General features: G+C 37.1%; 1 protein-coding gene across 4 annotated transcripts in view; it reads left to right on the top strand.

Annotated features, from left to right (window-relative positions):
- Positions 1-12,358, top strand: part of Kifap3 (kinesin associated protein 3) — a 137,886-nt gene that overhangs the window by 38,691 nt on the left and 86,837 nt on the right. For all 4 annotated transcript variants that reach the window (XM_075988446.1, XM_075988444.1, XM_075988445.1 and 1 more), the window contains exons 9-10: positions 4,283-4,461; positions 6,199-6,361. In XM_075988446.1, coding sequence (XP_075844561.1) covers positions 4,283-4,461; positions 6,199-6,361 — 342 coding nt within the window. The remainder of the gene's footprint in view (positions 1-4,282; positions 4,462-6,198; positions 6,362-12,358) is intronic.

Below are 12,358 nucleotides of genomic sequence, written 5' to 3' on the forward strand. Positions count from 1 at the left end.
ACATGCTAATAAATATCTAATGGCTCTCAATCTTTAAAAGGCTTATATTGTTTTTATGTAGGAGTAGTCTCACATTCTCATACAGGTGTTGTGGCATCTTGAGTCTTTTTGTCCTCAGAGTTAGCTCAGACTTTTTATCCTGGTCCATGGTCAGAGGGAAGCAGGGCATATTCTGGCCTGATGTGCTGTTAGTTCAGGTGGCTGAGGCGATCTCTCCTTGAGCTACATATGGCTGCTACAGGTGCATTGTTCTGAGCCACAGCTCTTGCCTGCTTTGCATGGGTGAACTTTACATGTATTTTTAACTTAGTTAATTTTATGTAATACGTGAATTTTACATGCACAACTGTACATGTTTCTAGTCAGATGTGTATGTTGGTGGAGGCCACTTGTGTGTTTCTGGCCACTCAGACTCAACCACACAGAAACTATATTATTTAAATCACTGCTTGGCCAATCACTTAAGCATATTGCTAGCTAGCTCTTATATCTTTGGTTAACCAATTTCTATTATTTTATATTTTACCATGAGGCTCATGGCCTACTGGCAAAGTTCCGACTGGCGGCTCCATGGCTTCTCATGACTCCACCTTCTTTCTCTCAGCATTTAGTTTAGTTTTTCTACCTAGCTCTATTCTGCCCTGTCTATAGGCCCAGAGTAGTTTCTTTATTAACCAATAGTATCACAGCATACAGAGGGGAATCCCACATCATGTGTAGGGCATCAAGTGTTCTAAAATCAACTTAAAATAGTTGCCTTCAACACAGTCATTTAAAGACTACAGCACAAGATGATCATTTCTTTAGCATATTTGGGGTTTAATTTGCTCCATTTTGTTGTTTTTCTATGGAAACTGAGGTTACTTTTTTGGTTCTAGAACACAAATGTTCCTTCTGTCAGCAACCCACATATTTTTAACTGTTTTGTTTTCATTTGTAATTTTATTTAGTTGAAGTTAATGTCCATTTTATTTTTGTTTGTTTTTAACCCATAGGTTATTTACACAGCAGTATTTTGTCCATATAAGTAGGGCTTTTCTAGAAATCTTAGTATCATTAATCTTTAATTTCACTATCATCAGAAAATATGTTTTCTATGCTTTCACTCCTCTGAGACTTACTGAGTCTTATTTTATAGTCTGGAAAATAGTCTTTCTCAGTGAAGGTCATATGTACACTTGAATATGCAGCCTGCTACATGCCATGAGGTTTAGTTTTCAGTTGTCTGTATTCAAGTGTACATCATTAACTTGTCTCATATTAACTTTTCTGTCAAGTGATATCTCATTTATTTAGTGAATAAAGCTATTTTTTTCTGACTGCATGTGATGGCAGGTACTTGTAATCCTACCCCTTAGGAAGATACTGCAGGAAGATTACAGATTTAAGGTCAACCTGGGCTCCTTAGTAAGGCTCTGCCTCAGAACACAAATACAAGCAAACAGAAAACATTTTTCTCTTTTTTTCAAATGTAAAATCTGTTACATTATAAATCTTATATTTAATTTTGACATTTTATAATATAGAAATGAGTTTAAACATTGATATGTATAGTGATCATTTCCATTGATTTTATTAATTTGTGGACATATATTCCTTTCTGCTCTTAATTTTTGTCTAAGGGATTTCCTTTAATCTTTATAAATCAAGGTTCACTGGTAAAAATGTTTATTTTTGTTTAATCTTTTGACATTTGGAAATATCTTTTTCTTTCTTTTAAAATATTTTAATGGGGTTTGGAATTCTAGGGAAAACATTTCCTTGTACTCTGTTGATGTTGGAAAATTTACCCTATTAGGGCTAGAGAGTTGGATTAATGGAACACTGGCTGCCTTTCTAGAGAACACAGTTTGATTTCCAATGCTTTTCTTTGTGAACTCTTGGCTTCCATCAGACCCTTCAGTCCATTAGCTTTGCTTAGAGATTGGTTGGGTTTTGCCTGACTTCTTTCTGGTGTGGTGATGTAGAAACTCCCCAGACAGCTTTCTCTGCAGTCACATGGCTATTTCCTTTGTTTCCTACCTCTCAGATTACTCTATATTTCATTATTTGATGTCTATTATTGTGAAAAACTGAGTTTGTGTATTCTAATCTTTTGTTGTTTGTTTCTATGACAATTTAAGGCCAATGCCTACTGTAATGAAGTAGTTCAAAGTGGCTTTCTTAAAACCATGGAAATTATTCTCTCACAGTTCTGAAGGCTAGAAGGCCAAAATCAGCGTGATCTCAGGATCATGTTTCTTCTGCTGGTTCTAGAGAAGAATTGCTTATTACCTCTCTGTCATGTTAGCATTTCTCAACTGTCTGATATTTCTTGGCTTGTTGCTAATCACTCCAGTGCCTGCTTTCATCTTCAACTAGGGCTTCAACTACTGGATTAAGAGTATCTCTTAATTCATTATTGCATCATTTTATGTACTACAGTTGCAAAGTTGATTTTTCCAGATAAAACCCAATGCTAAGGTCCTATTAAATTTTAGGTAGGCACTGTTCAACTTACTATGTCTACTTTACAGAAGGTTTCTGTATGCTCTCAGCATAGCTTTAAAGTCTTGCATTATCTTACATGGAAGCTTGGCATAATGCAGCAGCATAGATGACTGAGCTTGAGACTCCGCTGAGCTTGTGTTTTCATTTAGTTCTGCTGCCTCCTACCTGTGTAGACAGGGAAAGTTGCTTAAGTTATGTATTTCCCATCTTTAAGATGTTTATCTTATTTTGCTTATAAATATTTTAGAATTAAAATGAGTTGTTTATTTTTGTTAAGTAGTATAATATCTGTCAGACAGGCACATATCATTTGCCTTTCTGTTGTAAATATTTGCTAAGTAGATATTTATCAACTTACATTAATATATTTAAGCACATGTATATATTTCCATCTTCTTTGCACAAAGGTTTCAAGGTGGATGATAAGAACTATTAAAAGAGGACTGGGGAAGGTGTTGCACACCAGTGACTCTAGCATTGGGGAAACTTAGATGGGAATATCACAAGTTCAGAGCCAGCATGGGCTAATGGTGAACTCCTGTCTAAACAGACAGAATCATAGATAAAATGTTAGAATAATGAGTAACATTCAGACTTTAAAGAGAAGGCAAAAGGATTATATTCATCAATAATATACATAATTTTGACAGAAAAAGATCTTTAAAGTATTACTATGAAACTTCCTATCAAGGCAATGAAAACTACTACCTGCCAGTGGATCATGCAATTCTCACTTTCAGAAAAGACTGTGTTTTACCTCACTCAGGATTTCTGATCCTACTGCACGCACTGGCTTTGTGGGAGCCTAGGCAGTTTGGATGCTCAACTTACTAGACCTGGATGGAGGTGGGGGTTCCTTGGACTTCCCACAGGCCAGGGAACCCTGATTGCTTTTCAGGCTGGGGGGAGACTTAATTGGGGGAGGGGGAGGGAAATGGGAGGCGGTGGCGGGGAAGGGACAGAAATCTTTAATAAATAAATAAATAAATAAATAAATTAAAAAAAAAAAAAAAAAAAAAAAAAAAAAAAAGAAAAGACTGTGGAGTTTCTGTAGGGAACTGACGTCATTATTGCAGGCCTCTAAAGGAAACTGTACTTAGAACTAGTAGAGCTTGCCCTTAGCACCATCTGACATAACAGTTGTACTTCTTGACTCTTGTAGTGACTAACAGAAGATGTGATTAAATGTGAGAAATAGATACTTTCGTATCCTCAGATGTGTCAAATGTATCCCTAGGGTGGCAAGAAGCTGTTGGAGATTAAAATTTTGTTTAATGATAACTCCTTATTTTTGTATGTATAAAGTTATTCCCCTTGTTTATTATTTGCCTATTTATAAATCTTCGTCATTTGTTTACTATTAAACTCGAAGCTTCTGGAGAGTGCAAACCATTAGACTCGTTCTTATGGTCTTGGCTTCATAAGAATATAGTGCACACAGAACATGTGACATAGCAGCAGAAATGAGGCTACTGGGCACAAGGTGGTTTGGGTATGCTGCAGAGTGAGGAGGATTAGCAAAAACAAAGGAAATTTGAAAATACATAATGAAGTTTAATATATTGTGTGTTAACTAAAACCTTAATAAAGTAGATTAATTAAAGGAATATCCTGTGTTTTATAATATCCATATCTCATTTGATAAAGTTTGAATGTTTTAATTATGTTAAAATTTTAAAGTAATATAGAACCTTTTTAGAACTGTGTCCATGACCTTGGTAAGTAGAACTGATTTTTTAAATTATTGATTCAATACGCCAGCCATTCACCTCTCATGTGTTTGCTTTCTCAGTTGCTCTCTATTTACTTTTGAATCTTGCTGAGGACACACGTACAGAACTGAAGATGAGGAACAAGAATATAGTCCACATGTTGGTGAAGGCTCTTGATCGGGACAATTTTGAGCTGCTCATTCTAGTTGTGTCATTCTTAAAGAAACTCAGTATTTTTATGGAGAATAAAAACGACATGGTAACGTACAAAGCTATTTCAAATGGTCGATATTAGCTGTTTTTAAGTTAATATATTCTGATAAACTGTAAACATTTTTAATCCCTACTAAGGTAATTTATAGTAATTGTAACAGCTTCATTAGGAAATATAGCCAGTATCATCACTCTTCTAGATAATTGCATCTTTCTAGATAAAAGTATTGTCTAATATGACATAGAATAGACACACATGATATCTTAAAAATAATAGCTTAAAATTCAGGTTCATTTGGTGTTTAACTATTTTACATCTTGCATTTCTGATTTTAGTGTATGCAGTTTAGCCCAAATGCTTATATTTAATTAAGTATGATCAACCTTGAAGTGGTCAACCTACTAGATATATCTCAACATTAGTTTTCATTTACATTTAAATCCAGTAATATAGAATCAGAAGATAGAAAGCAGTACATCTCATCATACATCAGTTTTATTGGGGAAGAAAATAATGAGGTTCAACAAAGCTAATTTCTCATTCAGAGTTATTACAAGTGTTTAATCTTATTCAGATTTTTACTTTAGATACACATGTTCCAGTTTTATGTGGGAGAAATGCCCTTATATGTGACAGCATCTTATGAAATTAGTATTTTAGAACTAAGCTACACATTATGTGCCTCAATACATGTAGTTACTCTAGCTTCCTGATTTTACCCTGAGAGAGCAAAGGATCACATTGTAGATATACTACTTGTTTATCACATTCTGTATTTACTACTTGTTTATCACATTCTGTATTTACTACTTGTTTATCACATTGTGTGTATATATATATATACATATACATATATATACTACTTGTTTATCACATTGTATATATACTACTTGTTTATCACATTGTATATATATACTACTTGTTTATCACATTGTGTATATATATATATACTACTTGTTTATCACATTGTATATATATATACTACTTGTTTATCACATTGTATATATATATACTACTTGTTTATCACATTGTGTATATATATATACTACTTGTTTATCACATTGTATATATATATATACTACTTGTTTATCACATTGTATATATATATACTACTTGTTTATCACATTGTGTATATATATATACTACTTGTTTATCACATTGTATATATATATATATATATACTACTTGTTTATCACATTGTGTATATATATATATACTACTTGTTTATCACATTGTATATATACTACTTGTTTATCACATTGTATATATACTACTTGTTTATCACATTGTACATATACTACTTGTTTATCACATTGTATATATACTACTTGTTTATCACATTGTATATATACTACTTGTTTATCACATTGTATATATACTACTTGTTTATCATATTGTATATATACTACTTGTTTATCACATTGTGTATATACTACTTGTTTTATTTGTCCACTCTTTTCAGATGTAGGAATTCTTGAAAACCAAATGAAACCTTGTTTGTTCTTGTAGAATTCTGGAATATTAGTGGGTCGTGCTCAACTTGCAGTTTTCAAGGATCAAATGCAATTTGTTATCAGGTTGAAGATAGATAAATGAGGGAAGGGAATGGGTGATATAGGAGTGCATGTTTCCACCTTAAAAATTTGATTTATAGGTTGAAATGAGAATATAAGCTAATACATACTTAGGAAATAGTTCCTAATTCATATAAAAACAGGCTGTGTAACCTTTTATATCTTATTTTGCAATCTAATGTAAATGTGTTTTATTTTTTTACTATAGGTGGAAATGGATATTGTTGAAAAACTGGTGAAAATGATACCCTGTGAGCATGAAGATCTCCTGAATATCACCCTCCGGCTTTTATTAAACCTGTCGTTTGACACAGGCCTGAGGAACAAGATGGTACAAGTCGGGCTTCTCCCAAAGCTCACCGCACTCCTAGGTATGCTTTACATTGATGATGATAGTTCTTGAAATTTCCAGCATTAATGAAAAGTTGAACTTTGTGTAGAAAAGACTTCTGAGAAAAATTATCCCTTATAAGTTCTTCAACTACATATTGAATAGTTAAAAAATAAGCAGATTGATAAAATATAGCCTATCCCAGGATTTCCTAGTTGTAGAACGAACTGGAATAGGACACTTAAACCATTGGACTTTACTATCCTTTGTGAAATACCCCTCATAGACGCATGTGCCTGAACACTTGGTGCCCTGGTGCTGATTGGGAAATCCTTGTAGATTCTTTAAGATGTGAGGCTTGCTGGAGGAAGTGGTCACTGGGGGCAGGTCTTGAAGATTTATAGTTCAGTCCCACTTCCCATTCACTCTCTGCTTCCTGACTGTGAATGCATGACCAGCTCTTCTGATCTCACTGCCCTGCCATTTTAAAGAAATATCTGTTCAGATTTGTTGCATACTTTTAATACTGAAATTTTAGAGTTTCTTCTATTTTCTGGATTTCAACACCCTATGAATTGGGAAAAAAAACATTTTTTTTCATTCCATAGATTGTCTCTAAGCTTTTGGGATCTTTTCCAAAAGTAATGTCTCAAAACATTTCTCATGTAGTTTTGTCCAATATTATCATAGTTAGACATCTTATATTTAAGTCTTTAATACATTTTAAGTTGATTTTTATGTATAATGATTTAAAATGTCTAGTTTCTTCTGTATGTATGTGATGTTCTTTTAGGCCATCTCTTGGTCCTTATCTGATACCTGTGCTCAGCACCTTTTGTTGGAAATAAATTTCATGTAGATTTGGGTTTGCTCCTAGGTTCTCTCTTCTGTTTCACCTTTTTGTCTTATTTTTGTTCCAACACCTATATTATCAAATTATTGTATCTTCTAATAGATTTTGAAAGCAAGTAATGTTTCTTACCTTTTATTTTCCTAAAATTGCTTTAATTGGTCAGGATTTTGTGGCTTCATATGAACTTTAGTATTGTTTTTATTGGTTCTATGGAAAATGTATTGGTATTTGATAACTATTGTACAGAATCTATAAATTGCTTTGGACAACATGGGTTTTTAGTAGTATTTGTTTTTCCATTTCATGAACACATAATGTATTTCATGAGTGTGTGTGAATGTGTGTGTGTCCTTCAATGTTCAGTGTCACTCATCAGTATTTTGTAGACATTTTGGAGCTCTTTGGTTTTGGTTGAACTTCATTAGCAGGCACTTTTTTTTACCTTTTTAAAATGAGATTGCATCCACCATGTCTATTCTGTAACTCACTATTTGTTATGGAGGAGTCCCACTAACTTGTATATGTTCATTTTGCATATGGAAATTTTGTTGAGTTTTTAAAATTAACTTAAATGAGGTAGAATTTGGGAAGTTTTCTACAAATGAGATCATATAATTGCAAGTGATCGCAATTTAGAAGGAAATCTAGCTGTTGTCTGTTTAGTATATTATCTATGGGTTTGTTGTGTGTCGCTTTCATTATATTTAGGTACAATGCCCTGACACATAATTTGCTAAGAGTTTTCTTTCATTAAGGGGTATTTTATTCTGTTAAATATTTTGCTTTGCTTTGGTTTTCGTCTAATTAGATAGTTAGAGTTTTCATTCTATTTATGTGTTATATCATGTTTATTGATTTGGGTGCATTAAACCATCCTTGCATTTCTGACATGAATATCACTTAATGGTAGTGATCATTTTTTATATGCTAGTGAATTAATATTTTGGTAGGAAGTATTTTTTCATGTGTGTTCATTAGATTATTACCCAGGCATTTGTTGTTGTTTATTTGTTTAAATTTCTTTTTATTTATTCTTTGTGTCTTTCATATCATGTATCTCAATTCCATTCATTTCCCTGTCCCTTCCTATCTGCCTTCTGCCTTTGCAGTCTCCCAAAAATAAAATTTAAGAGAGAAAAATAGGAAAGAAGAAAAATGAGGAAAAAAATCAATCTTGTCCTAGAATCTGTAGTGTGACACAATGAGTTGCGTAATAAACCCTTTTGTCTATATATCTTTATTTGCAAGTGTTCTTTGCAAAGATCATTGATCTGATTCGAGGCCTCTGGTTTCTGCTACACTATCAGTGCTGGGCCCTCACTGGGACTCCTATTGAATATCCTGTTGTTGCCCTATGTCATGGAGATTTTGCAGTTTTGGGTCTGCTGGACTGGCCGCTTCACATGCTCTTGCAGATCATTGATGAGGTAGATATTGAACTCAAACCTGTTTCTGAACCCGGGTAATTGCAGGGTTTGCCAGCCCTCCAGCTCTCCTTGTTGCTCTGTGTTTTACTTGGAGGATTTAATTGGTTTAAATTTAATGTCATTCTTCATATCCGGATTTCCTATAACCATTATATAACTTGTTTGGGTTTTTTTGTTTTGTTTTGTTTTTGTTTCCTTTGTAATTCCTGTCTTATTTTCAAATAAAACAGTATGCTTGCATTCTGACTCTTTCTGCATTTTGAATTTTTGATACTTTATTTTACCTCTTTTTAATATTTCCTCTCTCTTAAACCCAAACTGTGAATTTGTCTTGTAACTTTTGAGCTTTCTGTATTTAGCTATTTGAATTTGTTTCTGAGTTTAGAGGTCTTCTGTTATTGTCTTTGAATAAACTTTCTACTGCTGTGGCTTCTCAAGTATGATTCAGTCTGGTAACCTAACAGTTCATCTTTTGCGATGTCTTCCTTTCATCTTAGCCCTTTGTTCGCCCCTGTGACTGTATTTTCCCATAGCCTGTCTCTGAACTTTGATCTGTTCCACTGTTGATGCCTTCTGTCACATTTTTCGTATCATTTAGCATGATTTCCAGCTCAAGGATTTGTTTGGATTTTGTTACTTTATTCCCTCTTCTCATTTGCCTGATAAGTTCTTATTGATTTTTTTTCTGTGTGTTTACTTGAATTTGAGTTGTCAGAGAATGGCAGTTTTAAGTTTTCTGAGTTCATAAACATCAATTGCTCAGTTTCTGGCACCTTATTATGCTATGCTCATGTGGAGAGAAAATAGGTCTCTGAAATTTACTCTTGTTTGTTGGAGTAGCCTATTCTTTTAACGTTTAGATAAAATCCATTCTCTGTCATCTGTTGAGACTTCTAAATCAGGATGCCTATTTTCTCTGCACTTGTGTTCACTGTTGCTGTGTCACCACTAGGTGGTACCCTAAGTACAAGTTTACAATGTGTCAGTACTTGGTGTGCCTTCATTGTTTCTGCTGTAGAAAACAAACTGAAAGCCAAGTATGAACTTAATGTATTGTTTAAGATGGAGTGCATGAGTGCCCTAAAAGGATAATTTCCACTTCATATCTTTATTGAGGCTAAGGCAGACACAAATGTTCATCTTTATTCATTGCCTGCATTCAGACTTAGCGGGATTTTTCTTAGTTAACATGGAAGGACCAATCCTAAATGCAGAAAGAGTGGTATCTCCTTGCTTCTCCTCCTCCTCCCAAGTAGACCTTGATTCTTTCTGTTATGATGCCTGGGTTTAGAGATGGTGTGAAGCTGGCAGTCTTCTCATTACCTACACCATAACGCTGGATTACACCAGGACCCAGATCCTCTTGGGAGCATTGCACAACCAAGACCCAACCTGAGACTTCTGTAACCAGCTGCAGGGGATGATGGCCAGAATGCAGTTCTGTCTCGTTGGAGTCTTGGGTCTCAGTATGCCAATAGGCAGGCCTGGAGGCTCTGTCTGTAGACATTAGCCTGGAGTCAAGGACTGTTGGGTCCACTGATGCTGGATTTCACTCACTTAGAACTGACCTGCTCTTCGTTTATCCTCTGTAAAACCAAGGGCAATGAAAGCAGTCCGCTGACTGACAAGCAGACATAGTCCAGAGGGTCTGTTTAAGGCCACTGGCCAGGGGCACTAGCCATGGACCTCTGTTCAGTGCTCTTTCACATGGTGCTCACATGGGGGAGGGTCTTGCTTTAAGGCCTAGAGTGAATTCCCTTTCCTCCGAAAGTGGAAGATGTTTCCTTGAATACAGCATTGCTTGTATTTGGGGAAACTGAGACACAAGGAACTTTCCCTTTTTTCTTTCTTCAGTGTATCTGCGTGCTTATTAATCTAAAACTGGTGCCCTTCACTTAGGGAGGTCAGTTCTCACATGAGCATGTGTGTGAGTGGTGTGGGTGGGAAGACTGCTGCTGGACTCTCTACCCATGATGTGCTCTACACACGTTATGTTCCATTCCAGAGAGCACTCCCCCACACATGCTATGTTCATTCCAGAGAGCACTCCCCCACACATGCTATGTTCATTCCAGAGAGCACTCCCCCACACATGCTATGTTCATTCCAGAGAGCACTCCCCCACACATGCTATGTTCATTCCAGAGAGCACTCCCCCACACATGCTATGTTCATTCCAGAGAGCACTCCCCCACACATGCTATGATCCTTCCAGAGAGCACTCCCCCACACATGCTATGATCCTTCCAGAGAGCACTCCACCACACATGCTATGTTCATTCCAGAGAGCACTCCACCACACATGCTATGATCATTCCAGAGAGCACTCCACCACACATGCTATGTTCATTCCAGAGAGCACTCCCCCACACATGCTATGTGCCTTCCAGAGAGCACTCCCCCACACATGCTATGTTCATTCCAGAGAGCACTCCCCCACACATGCTATGATCCTTCCAGAGAGCACTCCACCACACATGCTATGTTCATTCCAGAGAGCACTCCCCCACACATGCTATGTTCATTCCAGAGAGCACTCCACCACACATGCTATGATCCTTCCAGAGAGCACTCCACCACACATGCTATGATCATTCCAGAGAGCACTCCACCACACATGCTATGTGCCTTCCAGAGAGCACTCCACCACACATGCTATGATCCTTCCAGAGAGCACTCCACCACACATGCTATGATCCTTCCAGAGAGCACTCCACCACACATGCTATGATCCTTCCAGAGAGCACTCCACCACACATGCTATGTGCCTTCCAGAGAGCACTCCCCCACACATGCTATGTGCCTTCCAGAGAGCACTCCACCACAAATGCTATGTTCATTCCAGAGAGCACTCCCCCACACATGCTATGTTCATTCCAGAGAGCACTCCCCCACACATGCTATGTTCATTCCAGAGAGCACTCCACCACACATGCTATGTGCCTTCCAGAGAGCACTCCCCCACACATGCTATGATCATTCCAGAGAGCACTCCACCACAAATGCTATGTTCATTCCAGAGAGCACTCCCCCACACATGCTATGATCATTCCAGAGAGCACTCCACCACAAATGCTATGATCATTCCAGAGAGCACTCCCCCACACATGCTATGATCCTTCCAGAGAGCACTCCACCACACATGCTATGATCATTCCAGAGAGCACTCCCCCACACATGCTATGTTCATTCCAGAGAGCACTCCCCCACACATGCTATGTTCATTCCAGAGAGCACTCCCCCACACATGCTATGATCATTCCAGAGAGCACTCCACCACACATGCTATGTGCCTTCCAGAGAGCAGTCCCCCACACATGCTATGTTCATTCCAGAGAGCACTCCCCCACACATGCTATGATCATTCCAGAGAGCACTCCCCCACACATGCTATGTTCATTCCAGAGAGCACTCCCCCACACATGCTATGTTCATTCCAGAGAGCACTCCCCCACACATGCTATGATCATTCCAGAGAGCACTCCCCCACACATGCTATGTTCATTCCAGAGAGCACTCCCCCACACATGCTATGATCATTCCAGAGAGCACTCCCCCACACATGCTATGATCCTTCCAGAGAGCACTCCCCCACACATGCTATGATCATTCCAGAGAGCACTCCACCACACATGCTATGATCATTCCAGAGAGCACTCCCCCACACATGCTATGGTCATTCCAGAGAGCACTCCACCACACATGCTATGTTCCTTCCAGAGAGCACTCCACCACAAATGCTATGTTCATTCCAGAG

Source organism: Microtus pennsylvanicus, chromosome 10 (genome assembly GCF_037038515.1).
Source record: "Microtus pennsylvanicus isolate mMicPen1 chromosome 10, mMicPen1.hap1, whole genome shotgun sequence".
NCBI lineage: Eukaryota > Metazoa > Chordata > Mammalia > Rodentia > Cricetidae > Microtus > Microtus pennsylvanicus.